The sequence below is a fragment of the Styela clava genome, chromosome 2 (genome assembly GCF_964204865.1).
Source record: "Styela clava chromosome 2, kaStyClav1.hap1.2, whole genome shotgun sequence".
Taxonomy (NCBI): Eukaryota; Metazoa; Chordata; class Ascidiacea; order Stolidobranchia; family Styelidae; genus Styela; species Styela clava.
Genome location: NC_135251.1, coordinates 19,048,924 through 19,066,870, shown reverse-complemented (window position 1 = coordinate 19,066,870; position 17,947 = coordinate 19,048,924). Strand labels below are relative to the sequence as shown.

Below are 17,947 nucleotides of genomic sequence, written 5' to 3'. Positions count from 1 at the left end.
TTTCCCGTTGTACATGGTCGAATAACGGGCGGCACTGTTGAGATGGGGCCTGCATTTTATATCTTGTGTAGTCTTCTGCTGGTCAATTCTGCTTTTGCTGAAGTGACTAACGTTAACGTTTACGAGTTTTGTTCTGCAGTTTTAGCAGACAGCACTGCGAAATCCCCCAAAGTTCCGAAACTTGGTGTATGCAATCCAGCGGCTTGCAGAGGAAGAACGGGTCGGAAGGGATCTCGAGGAGACAATGGAAAAGATGGAATGGTTGGACAAAAAGGCGACCCGGGTATACAGGGACCAAAGGGAGAACCTGCTGATTCAAGACAAGTTTCTGCGTTAGAAGAAAAAGTCAGAATGCTTGAAGGTAATGTTAGTTGTATACGTTTTTTGATAACTTCAAGAGTTATTATGAAAGATTTGTGATACTGTTCTTGCGATATGCTTTTCTTTTGACATTTTTGGTGATATTCCATGATACCCGACAACGATATTAACGAATATTTTACATTGATTTTTTTCGAGGATTATCCTGGTAAGCAAAAATATTGAAAAAGTAATTAATTACTGTAAATTAATTCGTGTGTTATGGAAACGAAAACCGTTCATTTCATGCAATTTCGCAACAATATGATATAAAGATTGATAGAATGTACAGGCGGGTTTCAAAATAAGTTACACGGCATACCAAGTATATTTAGTTAGCGTTGGTTTATCTGAAGAGAAATCATTGAACGCTTCACCAAGTAAGAAGAATGATACCACTATTTCTGCGATTCTTATTAGGGACGCAAATGTTCCAAAAGTGTACATGGATATAATATCAACATTCTGGTGGTATTGTTGTTTTCTAATATCATGAAATAGGATTTTATCACCCTTATACAATTTATATATATATATTAATTTTCCTTCAGTAGCAATAAATTAAATGTCATTTTTTATATTTTCAGAGAAACTAGACAAAAGATTCGACCTTATTCCAAAGTGTAAGTACAGCTATATTCCGTCTTTATACAAAATTCGATTGTTGCTTCATAAATATAGACACATTTTGTATTGAACTTGTTCCTGATGAACTCTCCTACCTGATTTTTCCCGGAAGGGTAGCCTTTCAATTAGATTGCACTTCTGGTTTTACCTATAGTGTAATCTTGGCTTGAATAATTTTCAATATAAATATTCTGCTTACATTGTACGTCAAATATGAATTTTGATTTGTCTCTAATGAACAATCATACACTTCAGTGCTTTACTGTTCAATGGGAATGAAGAATTACGAAATCCAGACAAATGCAATCACGTCATCATCCGACTACGATATCATGCATTCCCCATATTTTGGTAGATTGGATGCAATTGATGAACGATCTTTACTCGATCGAGAATTGACAGACTCTGAATCTTGGAGAAAAAGTGTTGGAGCTTGGTGCCCGAAACCAAAAGGTGCGTGGTCAGTTGTTTCCGTGGAAACGCTTCATAAATAAAATGCGTGATAACAGATCCGCTCTGTGTTTTCGTTCTGTTTGTTAATTTGATTGCATTACTCAACAATTGTGATTTGTATTCACATGCAGATTTTAAAGGCTTCACCACTGTGTAAGATTAAATCAATATTAAATAATTAAATCTACCTGTCGTCGACTCAGTTTAACAAACTTGATGGCATGCATTTTTAGTTGTCTTTTTTAGTTAGTCTTTTTTATAGTCTCACAGTTGATTCTGAATGATCTATGGTAGCAAGTAAATTTATGTAGTGTCACAAAAATGATAATTACCGTTTTAGATCCTGTTCCTACCAATGAGTGGATTCAAATTGATCTTGGGTCTTCGATGTCAGTTGGAGGAATTGTAACCCAGGGAAGACCAGTTACTGTTAAAAACGATCAACATTGGGTTGAAACTTATAAAGTGTCGTGTGGTACAACAGCTGATAATATGGAGTTCATTTCTGAAGACGGTGTTGATAAGGTTTGGATTTGGTTACCTATAACATTTTTGACGCGATACATCTTTTCGCATTTAGTGACTCGTGGATCACGTTAAAAATACGCTTCTCTCTAATTTTAGTTCTTTGCTAAATCTTCTTACAACATTTTACTGTTATTTTCCATGTTGTGGAAATAGAGGGTTATCTTCGGAAATAAAAGAAATGAAGAAGAACTCTATGAAATTCCAATATATTAGTTGATCATTTGCTCAAACAAGAAAGCTACGCTCAAATATGTAGATACGAAATATTTGAAATAAATAAAAGTAACACCCTTCTGGCTAAAATTATAATCTTCAACTATTGAAAATTTCAAAGCAATTGGTACAGTAATCAGATAGAAAGGCGATTTTTTCATGAATTTAAAATTATACGACAAAGAAAAACAACAACAACAACGACATAATAACGAAACGATCCATAGGTCCACCCCTTGTTCAATAATTCATATGGGAGGTCTTCAACCCAACAAACCCGATTTTGTGTATTTTCAAACACACTTATAGCCAGCCTATTTGATTTATATGTGAATGCCTGAATCTCAGAATACCATCAATCATCATGGAAATATATATTGACACAGAGGTTCTGGACAACAACAATTTAGCAAGGCCATTTCGTGTCCAATACTAACCATTTTATTAATTCAATTTAGATCTTCACTGGCAATTCCGACAACAATTCAAAAGTTATTGGTATGTTTCCTCAGTCAAAGACCTGTCGTTACGTCCGAATCTACCCACGAACATACAATGAGTATCCTTGCATGCGACTAGAATTGATCCGTGGAGAATGTCATGATTTATTTTGAAAAAAATAAAAAATAAACAAATAATTTGCAACAGTACAACACTTCTCGGCTCAAAAGCGACCCCAATTGTCAAAATATTATGAATATTTTGTATTTCCGAATCAATATTGATGATTCTATTGATTATAGCAAATTACGTACCAAATCATAATTAATGTGTAACGTTACTTACCGATTAACAATGATTAACAATTGCAACGTCATAATAAAAATGCTAAGATATATAGTTTTGTTGAGTTATTTTCATCAACATACATGTAGCAAGATGGATGAGTTATTATTATTAGTTCAGATTTAGATTACTATATTTAGATTAGTACTTAAATTTAAAATAGGTTAAACGCAGGGCTCAATTTATCAATTAAATTCAATGACCCCAGAGTTTACTACCCAAAATTTGTTAGGCTGCGACAAACCTGTAAATAGGACTCACACGCATGTGTGGCAAAGTTTCAACTGGTTTTATGCGTAATCGCATTCAAATTAAGTATAATTTATGTTATTTTGAGTGAATGATTCTTTTGCAAACAGAATGTACCAATTCATCTCAAAGACAGCATAATCTTAGATAAAGTGTTGATTGTGCGTAAAATTCTTTCCACACAAAATAAGTAGTGATATCAACGAGTAAAACTGTTTTAGTTGAAGTCAACTCATTCGACTTTTACTCTCAAAAAATAAGTTTTTGAATGAAGTTTTGAATTAAAAGATTTATTGCAATGTACAAAATTCACAAGGTCAACGCACAAATAATAATTTAAAATAAGAAAAAAGGAGAAAATCATAACTGGGACTGTACATATATCAAGGTAAAAATTCGTTAGATGTTTTTTGGCCAGTGATTGTACTAATCACACTATGGTCCATAATGTTCGTCTCTTTCATAATCTTCAGCAATTAATCTCTGATATAATTCTTCCTCTTGTTGTAATTTCATTCGACGACGAATTCCAGTGATCATTATGGTAACTATTGTAACAAACGCAGCAAAGACGATGACGCCAATGACCGCCCAAATAAAAGAAGGACCAGAGTTTTGTTCCAAATCAGCTAAAATAAATAATAAAAGCTTTTTATTTAACCTTAAAATGTTAGGCAGAGGGGAATTGGTAATGCGGTTTGATGATTCGTGGATTTCACCATGTTTTACGTCGGCCAAATTGCCTCGGAGTTGTATTCAAATCAAACTTATTCAACTATATAAGTATTATATTATATGTACCGTTGGGGTGATAGTAAAAATTTCAATTGAAAAAGTACCAAAATTTCACACAAATGGAGCGTTGATCCTGATGGTTAAAGATTTTGGAATTTGAGGTATTTCCATGCCCACAATTCACTCTGGATGCAGTTAATTTAATGCCGTATGAAAAAGATTTTCACTAAAATACTAATTTTCTACGTATCAGCTACTACCAACCTTGTTCGGAGAAAAAGTATTCAAGTCGCATAAATAAAATTTTGTAACTCACCAAGGATGTTAAACTCGTATTTGTAACCAAGTTTACTTGCTTCCACAAACATGTCTCGGTTTGTGACTGGTGGAAAAAATGGAACCATATTATAGTCAATGTTGTGACCGATCGGTGCATCTCGAGTTGGATAAGCTGTTGCCGAAGGTTGTTCTCTAAATTCGATTTTGTTATTGAATATATGAGTCATTTTTATGTAAACCAAATAAAAAAGATTACTGAAAGAGTAGGAGCAAGCGCCCATTGCTGCCGATTAAAGAGCCGCGAATTGATTTATTGTCACAACACATCTTTGAGTGCAGCAGAATAGTATTGGGTCAAATTGTGAACACTTGATGTTTAGCTTGAATTTACCTGATTAACCATTCTTCAAAAATAGCGTCTGTAAAAGCATGCAGTAAAACGAATATAGGATCATTGGCACTAGCGTGGGTTTGTCCTCCTGTTCCATTCAAAAACAAATGAGCAAGATTGTGAAGAGTTCTTGCACCTTCGGCAAATTGGCCATCGACTTCAGCGTAACCTAAAATTATGTAAAAATATATAAGTTTTAATAAGGGTAATAATCAACCAACAATGAGCAATGGAAACCATATATATATATATATATATATATATATATATATATATATAAGAGCCGTAAAAGTCGAGTTGGAAAGCCACAAATTCGCGCTAAATAAAATATTGAGTCATAAGTTTTGTGAAATATATCGGCTTTTACGTTTGGGACTTTATCATGATACTTTTTGTGCTGGGCGCCAATTCAATCTTTTGTTTTTGTGTTTAAATCTGGTTGGGCCTTTCATAACACTTTTGTCCTGACTAGAAAGTACTAACCTTCTAAAGTGTTTCTGAAACTTTTGTCAGAGTCGGAAAAGAATGGGAAAGTATCATAATTCTCGACTCCTAAACATTTTGCAACATCTTCAGGCTCGGGCAGTTTTTGAACCAATGGACGGTCAGTATTTCCACCTGGATTGCGAATAATTGGACCTTCAGATGTTCCGTTGCACAGCTGTTGAAGAAAATATTGTCTTTATTCGTATTCTTTATAGTAAATATGCGTGATACTAAAAGTTAAAGTTTCTATTTACCTTGATGTTGTCGTCAAACCAGTCCAAACTAAGGCAGACGATTTCCCAGTCCGCAAATCGTGAGTTAGGACTCAATTGGGAAGGTATGTTAGGATGGCGATCGCCGACTAATTCATCAGTACAAATATCGCATTCGGAACCTAAATTGTACATCGTGAGTAAATTTTCAAATGATTACATTAAATGATATATTTAGTCAAGCGTTTGATTTAGCAAACCTCCAATAGCAAAATTCCAGTATGGGATCGCCATATCCTCGTCACCTGTCATTTCTCTCAAGTCTTCTTCAAGATTCAACAAATGCATTCTATGCCAGGTGAGAAAAGCCGGTCCTTCGTGTGAGAAATCGATACCTGGTGAATAATAGCAATATTAATACTTGATTTCGACATTGATTGAAGCTCAAATTGAATTCGTTTTGTTGACAATTAAGAAGAAGAAACGAATTATTTCGGGGGAGACAAAAGGTTACAATGTTAGAATGTGGAGTCGTGTTCTACAGCCTCTCTCGTCTAGTTATCACCATGGGAACCATGATGGGAGTTTTATTCAAATAATTTTCCCTCGAACCTGTGAATGCTTGTCCGGGTCCGAGAAGAGTATCACGTACACTGTAGTAATGAACCCACACAAATAAATCATAAATAGTAATATCAATGTAATTCGGATCTGATGTTCCATTTTCTCCAAGCAGATTTCTGTTTGAAATAAATTTTATTACAAAAAGGCATTAAAATCACAGTAAATTTTCTATATTTCTAGGTTACAACATTGTCAATGCGAGAATAACTAATATATTTTGCCAAACCTGTAATGGTCTCTTGCAACGACATAGTCGGGATGGATAGTTGTTTTGGCCTGATCGAGAGCTTCTAGGAATCGCACGGCGTCATCTAGTGGCATCTGTGCAATATCTCTTCTTACCGCCAATGGTCGCTCTTCATCGCAATTTTGTCCTTTCCAACCGGGTTTACATTTTGCGCAATCATATCCACCGAAGTTTCCAAAGCATTGGCAAGATCTAACAACGGAAAAGAGTTTAATTTAGTGCACTTAATTAATTTAAAGTTTATTATTTTTGGATATAGCGAAAACATATGAATTAATTCAGTTTTTCACCTCTGTGATATGATTTAAAACGCTTTAACAAATATATTAGAATAATGTAAAATAATCTGTAATGTGTATTCAAAATTGAGTTGAGTTGTATTAAAAATAACAAACATTTAACGAACCTGTTGAAAAATCGTTCTGGCCATCTCTCTCTGTCATCTATTCCGAATAGAGTGTACGGGCCTCCCCAGGGTTGTTCATCGACAACAATATCAGCACACATGCCTCTGCCTTCTGCTTCGCCACATTGGCTTCCACCTCCTCTCATTACAGGACAACATTCGTGCAAAAGATAAGCTTCCATTGTGGCACAAGCTCTAGGAAATTGTGACTGACATTTCCCAGCTATACATACTAATACCAGAACAGTAAAGGCGATTTGATTTTGTGACAACATATTGGTATCTGTGAAAATAAATATAAGGTCATTGAAAGCTTTTGTCCTGAATTGGCATAAATTGTTTATGCTCTTGAATGAGGCATCCGATTTATGCAAGACATTCAGTATAAGACTTCACTCATAATGGACCAAAGCAAAGACCAAGACTGAAGACATTGCTGAACAAATTCATCGTTTGAGAACTGATGATTTCTGTTCAACTTTGTGCGCTTATATAGTTTAGTTATCAGTCGCCTTTTTTTTATTTACTGTAATACATTATGTATAATTAATACAAATCCGCTTAATTCTCATATTGAATCTTGTGATCGCACAATAATGAGCCTAATTGTTATTACAGAAATCATATAAACTTGGTTGCTTCAGCCATTCAGGAAACGTCGCGTGACGTTTTAGATTTATCGACTTATCTTATGTGTGAGTTGTTACAGGGGGAGACATGGTGTAATTGCTGATTCGGAAGTCTTGTGAAAAGATCACGAGAGATAAATGACATGGTATAAGGTCCCGTTGTGCACTAATTATTTTACGATTTGGGAAACTATTAGGAACTTCACTTCCCAATACCCGTAGTTAAGATTAAACATCACATTGAGGGTTTTATGGATATGCATATGCCCGTGGATAAATATTAATTTGTGATCCAATGTTAGGACCAAACGTTGACTCTTACTCTTCATATTTACGATTAAAACATTATGAATACCTATCATTCGGCTTATCCTTTTTTAATACATTTTTCTGTCTATTTATTTGTTTTATTCAAGGATCTGAAGAATCGATAAATATATTTAAACAGGGGTGATGTTTAAAATTATGATTGAATTGGCATAGGAGAAATCATTACAAATCATATTCAGGTTTCATTGTGAACAAATTGACATCGATCGTGTTATAAGACTTTGAAACGATTCGTAATTTCACTGCAGTTTTACTGTCTTTCAACTTTTCACAAAGTGAGATTGTTTGGGTATAAATAGACATGGCATTGGACAACTCCTTGATATTTGGCATCGATAATGTTAGAAAATTTATTTTCTGTTCGGAAATGTTTGAATTTACCCATACACCATTAAATTTTGCTCCGATCTGACTTGGTTGAATCGCAATATTGAAAACCAGATCGTCTGAACCAGACTAGACCCGATACTTTTACTATTCTGTAGTGAATACGACGAGCGGCCACAACATGAAAATATTATGTATATATATTTTCTGTGTCTATAAACGCAACCTTTTTGAATATTTTTGCCATAATAACAGAAAATTCAATTCATTTTCATTTACTGTTCGCAAATAAGCAGCTGTAAAGCGTGTAATATTTCTCTTTTAAGTTCATTAGAGCGATCAATTTGATTGGTACATTTTTGTTGAAATAACAAATGATTAATACCCTGGGTAAATTTCACTTCACAATAGGATCTGGTCATTTAATTTTCGATTTGGGCATAGATTAAATAAACAGTAGGATTTTAGGATAAAATGAGTAAATCCCAACTCAATGATTTAGCTTAGTCATAAGAAATCGTTGGAATAACTGGCAGAAAAAAAAACGTATGCAAATCTTCGTCTTTTAACATTGGCAAATTTAGACATTGATATATCAACTCATAATTGTGAGTGTAATGATATCTGAGTGTAGAAAAGTAAAAAAATCTTCTTGAGTTCGAAAAAGGAAAAAACAAATTATTTTGTAGTTCAGTTCATGAAAGTATTTTATTGCAAATGACAAATATTGGATTACTTTTTTAAAAGGACTGAGTTCAAACTTGAAATATGTCCAATTGTATGTATTTCTACTAGTATCCCAAAGAACTGTGTGTGTGACTGTTTTTTAGTTATACTAACAAAAACGCCTTTTCGGTTTTCAAATCGAGAGAAAAGGAAAATATATATATATAGGGGAACGCATCCAAGGTAAGCTACTAGTTAGAATCGAGTTTACTAATTTTTATTTGAGATTGTTATGATATTTATTTATAAATTTAAAGTTATAATCGTTTATATCTTATTTTTAAATGCATTATCTTGTTACTCTTCAATTCCAAAAATAAAATTTAATTCGCAGTCAATATGTATTTATGTCAGAAAATGAAGCAACTTATCTAACGATTATAACTGCACTGAAAATTGTAAAACTTTTGTAAATGTTTGATTACTGTATATAAAATATTTACCAAAAAAGAACATAAAAAGTGCTTACAATATTGGGGTGTAATATTCGATGGGATTACTATGCTCTATAAAATTATTACATGACGTATTTATCGATGATAAACTAAATCTTATCAAGTCATTAGTATGAGTCATTAATTTTGAGGAATAATTTTGATGATAAAGGTTGTTGTGAAATTTTTGCTGCTGCTTAACAGATCTAAATAAGTAATATGGGGATTTAATTCACAACCTTGACGAATAAACCAATTTTTCATTATAGCTAACCCTGCCTAAATTTTCAAAGTTTTTACAATTCACAGTTTTTTTATATGACCTAAGTAACGTGAACTTTTTCGGCAGTTAGTAACTTCTAAGCATAAAAAACAGATTGAAGAATTAGGCTCAAAAGCTCATCTTTACAATAACATGCCTAATACCTTGCGCATATAGAAAACTGCATAAAAAAAATTTGTTGCATGTAGCAAAGCATAATGTTATATTGGGTTAATGTGGTGACGGTTTTAATTTACCAATTTTGCATCTGTTCTTCCGTTTCCGACTTAGATTGCAATTTAATTACCGGGTTTCTCGTAATTAACGCATATTATATTTCGGAAACAAAATGACACGCGACACACCCATGTATATAAATGAATCAATTAACTTTTACGCTTTCTAGGAAAATTCTATTATTTCGCATATTTGCGATAGTAATTATTTGACGATATATACTTCTCAATTCGCGATTAATTCCCATATGTTAAAATGTATTAGAGCACATAGCGCATGTTAGTTTTATCGACAGTGTCTAGATCGCTTAATCCAACATAAGAAAATGATTTTGTGGACAGCGTGCTGTTTAGTAATACTACCGATATAATTTCATATAACCTTGTTTTATCAGTTGTACTTAATTTACGAATTGTTGTTCATGTCACATTTGAATGTATTTATACAATTGTTTCATTCTAGTTTGCAGATTTTTAATTGGGTTTACGATGTCACCAGCATCAACAACACAATATTATAATCAAAATGGCCGTTTCAACGATTCCCAATGGTATTCCTCTCCCATGCGTATTGCTCGAGACCGAGAACCTGTGATTGCCGCAGCAGACAGCAGTACCTGCTCTGGATTTTCATCGCCGCCGTACTTTTCCGAGCCTTCATCTTTTATGGATACTTCAGCAAGATATTCTGAATCAGTTACAGACTTTGAACGCTATCATGGATTAGCAAGAATCAATTATTCAATGATGCGTGAATGCGCGTGGAAATATTTTGATGATTCTTACAAGCAATCATGTAACTCCGCAGATCAAGTTACACTCATTAAAGAGAAACATGACAACCACGGGTACTTGAGAGAAATGACTTCACAAAACAATATGTACCGTTTGCACCACATTGACTATGATATGTGCAACGGGGTGACAGCTTGCAATCAACATTACAAACCATCAGGAGCCAATGACGCCTTTTCGTCTCCGGAAAGTGACGTCATAAATTCTCTCGTCTCCATTTGCAGTACGACGTCGAATTTTGGAGTTTCTGAAGAGAAAATTTGCGACCAATCAACTTCCATACCAGACATTCAGAAGCATCCCAGAAGTGTTGCTCGTAGAAATGCTCGTGAACGAAAACGAATAAAAAATGTTAATCAAGCTTTTGATAATTTAAGAAAGAGAGTTCCACGGGGAAGTAAAGGAAATAAGATAAGCAAGGTGAGTGGCTTGTGAGTTTCCTCTGTAAAATAGAAAATCTAAACACCTAGAGCCATTATTTTGGACGTACTATTTTAAGAATTACGTGTATTTCTTCGCAATGTATCTACAATAAAAAAGACCATACCCCTTTCAAGGTAAAATTTGAACCGCCGTCTAACAAATTTTATGAAAGATCTACGCTTAGTACAAAAGAAATACGTGGTACTTCCGTAGTGTATTTAACAGTTTCGGGTTAGGCCATAATTTTATTCCGATTTCCCTTATTTTATTTCTATTACCAGTTCGGGTACTGTCTGTGTTAGCCAAGTAAATATACCCATAGGATTCAGTCCCTCTACACAACTTGATGTATAGAGTATGTATGTATATAGAGTAGGCGAAAAAAAAAAGTTACTTCCATATTGGTACACACACTTCTGGAGCGCCCAATACGTCACTGTGCAGGGCATAGTAATAGCCTCGACCATAGGATTTGATGAGACCGATGGGTTAACTAAACGTGGCATATTGTATTGTTTAATAACGGGTGATCTCAATTACGTGTAGGTAGAAACATTACGATCAGCAATAGAATACATCCGAGCACTCCAAGGATTGGTTGAAGAAAAACGAAAGAAAAGTTGTGAAAATGAGGTCAACGAAACCAGCTCGGGTGAAGACGAGAGCAAATGTACCGACGAGACAAAGGATGATGCGACTTGAAAATGTGACTTACTTTAGTTTAGGTAACTTTGGTTGAGTGAAAACAAAAGGTATACCTGTACCTGCTGCGCATCTTGTTTGTACTGTGTACATTCTTTAAATTTCTTCAGATATATTTACTTTCATTTCAAATATTTTGTCTCTCATTGTTAAGCTTTACGAATTATACTATTCTGCCTTGCAACGTATTGCTTTATACTGTTATAATATTCTTAACTCGATGTTTCTCTATGTTCTTGTTTCTACGTGCAACGCTTCTATAAATCACGAATTCAATATATTGCAGATTTCCCAATTTTGGAAGTGGGATAAAAAAAAATGGGTCAGGGATGGGCAATTATTTTAAGTTGCCAAATCGTCTCCACAGAAGTTAGCAGAAGACTGCACTTTTTTAACGAGCGCGATGGCATAGTATGACAATCATTTTGAATATGCTATACAAGTGCGTTTCCGTTTGGTGATTACAGGGATGGTAGCACAAAAGTCATATTGGGGGTGTCAAAATAGGGCTGACGAAATGCGGTCGTTGCATGTCAAATTGGGGGTGACGAAATAGGGTCGTTGAGTCAAGTTAGGGGTGACGAAATACGGTCGGTGCATGTCAGATTAGGGGTGACGAAATACGGTCGTTCCGTGGTGTCAGGTTAGGGGTGACGAAATACGGTCGCTGCGAAGAAACCTTAAAGATTTGATTTCCGCATGTCAGAATAGTAGCATCACGTTTTGAACTGGACCTATACCAGTATAATACCAAACATAGCGTTTATTCAGATAATTTTATGAAAAATATATGTGTATCATAGTTAAAAGTGGTTTTGTATTTCAACTAAATTTACTAAATAATTGAACAATTATCTTTTTTACTTTCGCATACACTGATACTGAACGTTTTTACACTTGGAATAAGTTACAGGTATTATAAAATAACGATAAACATTATATCGTCACGCTAATAACCGAATTGCGTAAGTCATTTTTAGCAGTTTTGGGAAAAACGTAAGAAAAACTTCCTAATGATATTGTTATGCCATTGAGAGTCAATAATTTGCCATGGTTCAATTTTTTGATCGTAGCCGGATTTAAGTTCATTTGTATGACGTAGTTAAGTGACGTCATAATGGCGCACTGTGACTTAGGCAGAAATGTGTCTGTGACTTGGGGACATACGCAATTTTGCAACTTCACTAAATGCACCAGTCCTGAAAACTAAACATTCCAAAAACAAATGTAATTCTCAGTATCTACAATGTATAATCCCCAAAATAGCTAATCAGTTTCAATTGCATTATTTTTTAGGTATAAAAATTTATATTGCATCAATATAACACGTTCTGCGCACCCACCGAAATAAGACTAAGATTAAATATAAAGAATAAAACAGCAATGCACCCATTATAAAGCCAATCAAGGTGAATTGGACTCGGACAGTGAATATCACAAGTGCACGCCTTCCTATACTGTGGTATAAATTCAAATAATACACGCTAAGCTAGAACCCGAGATGCAAAAACTCGAAAATACTCCGCCGAGGCTATTTTGACTTTGTGACGTCACAATAGTCCAGCGGTAACAATGATAATTCATTATGGCAAAACAATTGCACAAATGTGCATGTCATACTAAATCTCCATTTTTAAGGGTTTCGGAATTCTTAAAATAAAATCTGAGTTAACAGACACGTGCGCAGCATTACATAAGTACCTATTTTATAAAAAAAAAAAAAAATCTAAATCGCCAAAAATGACTTACGCAATTCGGTTATTAGCGTGACGATATGCCCTCTCGTGAATTTTTTTATTCCTGAAAAATTACAATTTTGGTTGGACGATTTCTGGAAAACCTCCTATAAAGGCAACATGGGAAAAAGGGGGAGACGTAATAGATTCGATTTTATCGTGACAAAACAGTAGCAGCACGGTTTTACATGGCCGTATGTATTTCCAAACATAGCGTTTAAATGTAACATATTAAGGAAAATGCTTTCGAGAATCGCTTCTTGGAAAAGTTTATTTTCCTCGAGATGACGTTGACATTGATCGATTTAGATAAAAACACAAAACCAATTCAAAATATTTTACGTCTGAATTGTTGAAATATCGAAGGATATGCGCTGTGTTTGATATTACGTGCTGCTACTGTTCTACTGTGATGAAATGGAATCTATGAGGGTTTTTCTTTTCTTCCAATGGGTCATAATACTGCCCTTATAAGACGTTTTCGAGATATAGCCATTCCAAAAACGATATATTGAAAATTTTGAAAAGAGTCTACGGGAAGGCGTGAAATTTTTGTTGTTGTTTCAAAGTAAGCTATCCGCATCTTATTTCAACTTTGAAACCGTGCTGCTACTGTTCTGCTATGAAAAAATGGAATATAGAAGGGTTCTCCTCTTCTCCCAATGTGTCCTAATGTTGCCTTCATTCGAAATTTCTAAGAAATCGCTGTTTGAAGAAGACCTGTTTTTACTATCGAAAATTTTTGAAAGAATCCGCAAGAAGGCGAAAATTGTTCTACTATTACATTGTAATTTACTCAAATTACAACCACTTGTTAGACGTAGAACACGGAATTTAGACAATAGTTTTAGAAAATATTTACTCGAGTGTTTAGTAAATTTGAGTTGAACCACAAAACCCCATTGGAATATTTTTCGAATTGTTAAAAATTCGAAGATTAGACGATTATTATATACAGCCATATCAAACCGTGCTGCTACTGTTCTGCTATGATGAAATGAAATCTAGAAGAATTCTCCTTTTTTCTAATATTTCGTAATGTTGGCTTCATTGGAGGTTTTCAAGAAATCGATCAACCAAAACTGTAATTATTTAAAATAAAAAATAAAATCCACGAGAGGCCGTATATATAATGTTTATAGTTTTTGTATACCATTCCCAACCTTATTCCAAGTGTATTAGACGTTCCGTATCGGTGTATGAGACGGTAAAAAAGGTAATTGTTCAATTATTTATTAAATTTATTCGAAATACAAAACCACTTTTACCTATGATAACTATATATTTTTCATAAAATTATTGGAATATACACTATGTTTTTAGTATTATATATGGCCAGTTAAAACGTGCTACTACTATTCTGCCATGGTGAACTCGATGAATCTACAAGATTTCTTTTTTTCTCCCAATATGTTGTAATGCTGGCTTTATAGTAGGTTTTCGAAAAATAGCTCATTCAAAACTGTAATTTTTCTACATTTCTAAAGAATTCACGAGGTGGCGTAAAATGATTTTTATTTTTTTTATTTTATACTCTCCGATACTTGTTTTAAATGTATTAGACGTTCAGTATCAAAGTAAAAAGATAATTTCAGTAAATTTAGGTACATAATTTATTTAAACTAAGATACATGTATATTTTTCATTAAATTATTTGAATATGCGCTATGTTTGGCATTATATATGACCATGTTGAACCATGCTGCTGTTCTGTCATCATAATGAAATCGAATCTATAGAGTTTCCCTTTCTCTTTAAATATGTCGTAATGTTGGCTTTATTAGAGGTCATCGAGAAAAACCTGCCTAAAAACGAGTCATTAATCATTCAATCATTCTCATAATACTTGTTTTACAGTTTATTTATTGCTACTGTTGTTTGTCTATGCGAACTACATGGTTGTCGCTATAAAAGCAGAAAATTTATCAAACATTTAATTTTTACAAAGAATGACTTTAACGAAATTATTAAAGGCATTTGCTATATTACATTCATGGATGCTAAAAATGTCGTATGTGCAGAGCAGTATCTTAGTCCAAGAAATTAGTAAGAATGCATTTTATCCCTGATCTCATTCAAGCTTCCAAATTTCTGCTTTTCTAGCGACCGCCCTGTATATTTCAAATGTGGCATCCAATGTTATCCAGCGAATCTAGAATTTAACAGACTAATTTAAAAGTTTCCACCGAATAGCACATAGTTGTATATTTCTCATTTCATATTCACATAAACATATAAAAGATTCTCCGTAACATTTCGAGTGCAATCTTCTGATTGGACCTATTTCTTTCAAAAACTTTTTCTCATTTCGACTTTGTACATTCTTAGATGCATCAGATGGAATATATATGGGTGGCAATAAGGCAGGGTCGTCCAACCCATGGCCTGCGGGTCACATGTGACCCGCCGAAGGTTTCCGAGTGGCCCGGGCGATATTATTCGAATCTCAATGTTTTTCATAAATCTGAGCCATAATTGACATTCTAATAAAAAGTTATTCCTCGTCGTTTAAACGCGCGAGAAGCGCCACTCAGCTATCGAAAGCTTTTTTTATGTCCCTTTGTGGGCGTAATTGCTGAAGAGAGATGTTTGAATTTATTTTTAACGTCTGCCATGTATTTCAATCTGATTTCCTGTCATTTTTCTGCGAAGCTAGAAGAGGCAGTTTTCATGACCTCAATATTTGACAGCACTTACTTGTGCGAGCAAGTTTTTTCACAGATGAACCATGTCAAATGAAAAATTCGCTCTGCATTGCTGCCTCGTCCATCGCACCAAACATTGACAAACTTATTGGATAAAAGCGGTGTCATACTTGACATTGAAATATATATGCGTAGTAAAAACTTTTGACTTTACTGTATCTTCGTATTTTCATTGTCCTTATAATTTTGGTTTGCGGGTTTTGTTTGTTTTTCATTAATCTGCAGTAGGCGTAGTTAAGACTAGAACATAACCACCATGTCAAGTGGCCCGCGCGATCATTCGTGAACTAAATGTGGCCCTTCGGCCAAAAAGGTTGGACCATCCTGCACTAAAAAATGCGTTTCACTTACTTAACATCTTCTGAATAGTGTTTCATCTCTTAAAGATATTCTCATAGAATTCGGTTCCTAACTAAAAGAATGAAAAACCATTGTAAATTACATTCTAACATGGGTATTCTTCCTGATATTTTACATGATGCTTGTAGACCTTATTCATACGAAAACATTTAAGCTCAATTTTGATATGATTGCTTTTTTATACCTACTTTGTTGCTCCGAACTTTAACACTCGAACAACTTGACTACTGCAGTGACGTTTTATTGCCCCTATATAGACGTTACTTTGAGCCATTCACCATTTACATGTTTTAAGTAACCAATGCCATACACTCACATGAAAACTTTCTCTTATTATTTTAGTCATTAATCAAAGATGTCAAATTCGTTAATATCATAATTGATCAAGCAAGTAATTTGTCTGAATTTATATCTAGGTATATTTAATTAATGCTTATATCATCCCAACCGCTTGCCAACTAAATTATTCTTCTATTGAAAGTTATTGATGGTTTCGGACAAACCTACAATATCACATCCTAGATGTCTTATCACATCTAAAGCCCTCGTCTTTCACGTTATAAATGTTGGGTGGTACTGGTAATTCAATTTTTGGGAGCACGTATTTGGAGCTTTTCAGTTTGTGAAAATCAGGGGGTGGCAACATTTAGCTAATTGTAGGCCAAAAATAGAATCTACAACGCGGACAGAAATGATTTTCCTCAGAGAAACCCTTTCCATTTGGCATTGATAAAATGTTGCTACTCGACATATCGTCTCAATTATATTTTAACATACGAACCAACTAACTAGGGGTGTGTGGCTTATCTAGGGTGTGGCAAGCATGACTCGTGCCATAGTCACTGTTTGGGCAGGGGCGCAAAAGAGCGGGAAGTTTTTATCGTAAAAGGTTTTAATAGAATAATTTCGAATTGGAAATAACTGAAACTCGAATTTCTACACAAATAATAACGTACATGTATCTCTTTTAAATAACAGTCACTATAAATTGTCAACTAACTATCAAGAGAGGCGCATTTTATACTTTGCTATGGGCGCCATAGATTCGCCCTTGCTAGGAGTAGAAAAGTTGCATTTTTTATCGAATATGTTCAACGAATACGGAATAGTTCTAATCTACAATCGACCGGGACGTGGCGGGTCGATGATAGATCCAGAAATTAAACTTAATTTTAAAGTAACTCATAGCATATCGTGAGGTATCTGTGGATGCTTGCATAGGGTCTTGTTCGAAGCGACAAGTATTGAATAAGCATCATATGAAAAAAAATCGTCTGATTTTGTTATAATCGCTGTATGTTTGGTCAGCGTGATTTTTCCTGCTGTCCACACCATAACGTCGGTAGAATATCTTTCTGCCAATTACTTTTTTTTTCCTCAATAATGTAGCATATTAAATATTGTCTAGAATAAAAATTTATCTAGGTTATTATATGGCTGTAGTGGTGAAAGGTTAATGCGACAAACAGCATGTTCCATCATTTATTTGTCGTTTCGCTAATTTCTTACGTCGCCTAGACATGTGATTCCTAACAACGGATGAAAAAGCTTCACGTTGCGGTCTCCTCCACCCTCTTTGTTTCTTTATTATAATCACACTTTTTTCTTGCCACGTCAAAATTTGTCTGCGCTCAATCGGTCTTTTCAAAGTTGACGCCGTCAGGTGAGCACTGATTTCATGTTTGT

General features: G+C 34.4%; 3 protein-coding genes across 3 annotated transcripts; 2 read left to right on the top strand and 1 right to left on the bottom strand.

Moving 5' to 3' along the window:
* Positions 1-3,022, top strand: LOC120335907 (lactadherin-like). Its single transcript, XM_039403527.2, has 5 exons — positions 1-361; positions 948-983; positions 1,243-1,440; positions 1,781-1,965; positions 2,640-3,022. Exons 1-5 carry the CDS (start codon positions 43-45, stop codon positions 2,793-2,795), a joined length of 894 nt encoding a protein of 297 aa, XP_039259461.2. The 5' UTR covers positions 1-42; the 3' UTR covers positions 2,796-3,022.
* Positions 3,023-3,490: 468 nt separating this feature from the next.
* Positions 3,491-6,897, bottom strand: LOC120335869 (5,6-dihydroxyindole-2-carboxylic acid oxidase-like). The gene is made up of 9 exons (XM_039403489.2): positions 6,597-6,897; positions 6,170-6,382; positions 5,932-6,059; positions 5,580-5,714; positions 5,362-5,501; positions 5,105-5,282; positions 4,622-4,790; positions 4,268-4,422; positions 3,491-3,845 (listed from the first exon to the last, which is right to left on the bottom strand). Exons 1-9 carry the CDS (start codon positions 6,869-6,871, stop codon positions 3,652-3,654), a joined length of 1,587 nt encoding a protein of 528 aa, XP_039259423.2. The 5' UTR covers positions 6,872-6,897; the 3' UTR covers positions 3,491-3,651.
* Positions 6,898-8,447: 1,550 nt separating this feature from the next.
* Positions 8,448-11,732, top strand: LOC120335903 (uncharacterized). The gene is made up of 3 exons (XM_039403523.2): positions 8,448-8,791; positions 10,004-10,755; positions 11,305-11,732. Exons 2-3 carry the CDS (start codon positions 10,030-10,032, stop codon positions 11,458-11,460), a joined length of 882 nt encoding a protein of 293 aa, XP_039259457.2. The 5' UTR covers positions 8,448-8,791; positions 10,004-10,029; the 3' UTR covers positions 11,461-11,732.
* The last annotated feature ends 6,215 nt before the right edge of the window (positions 11,733-17,947 follow it).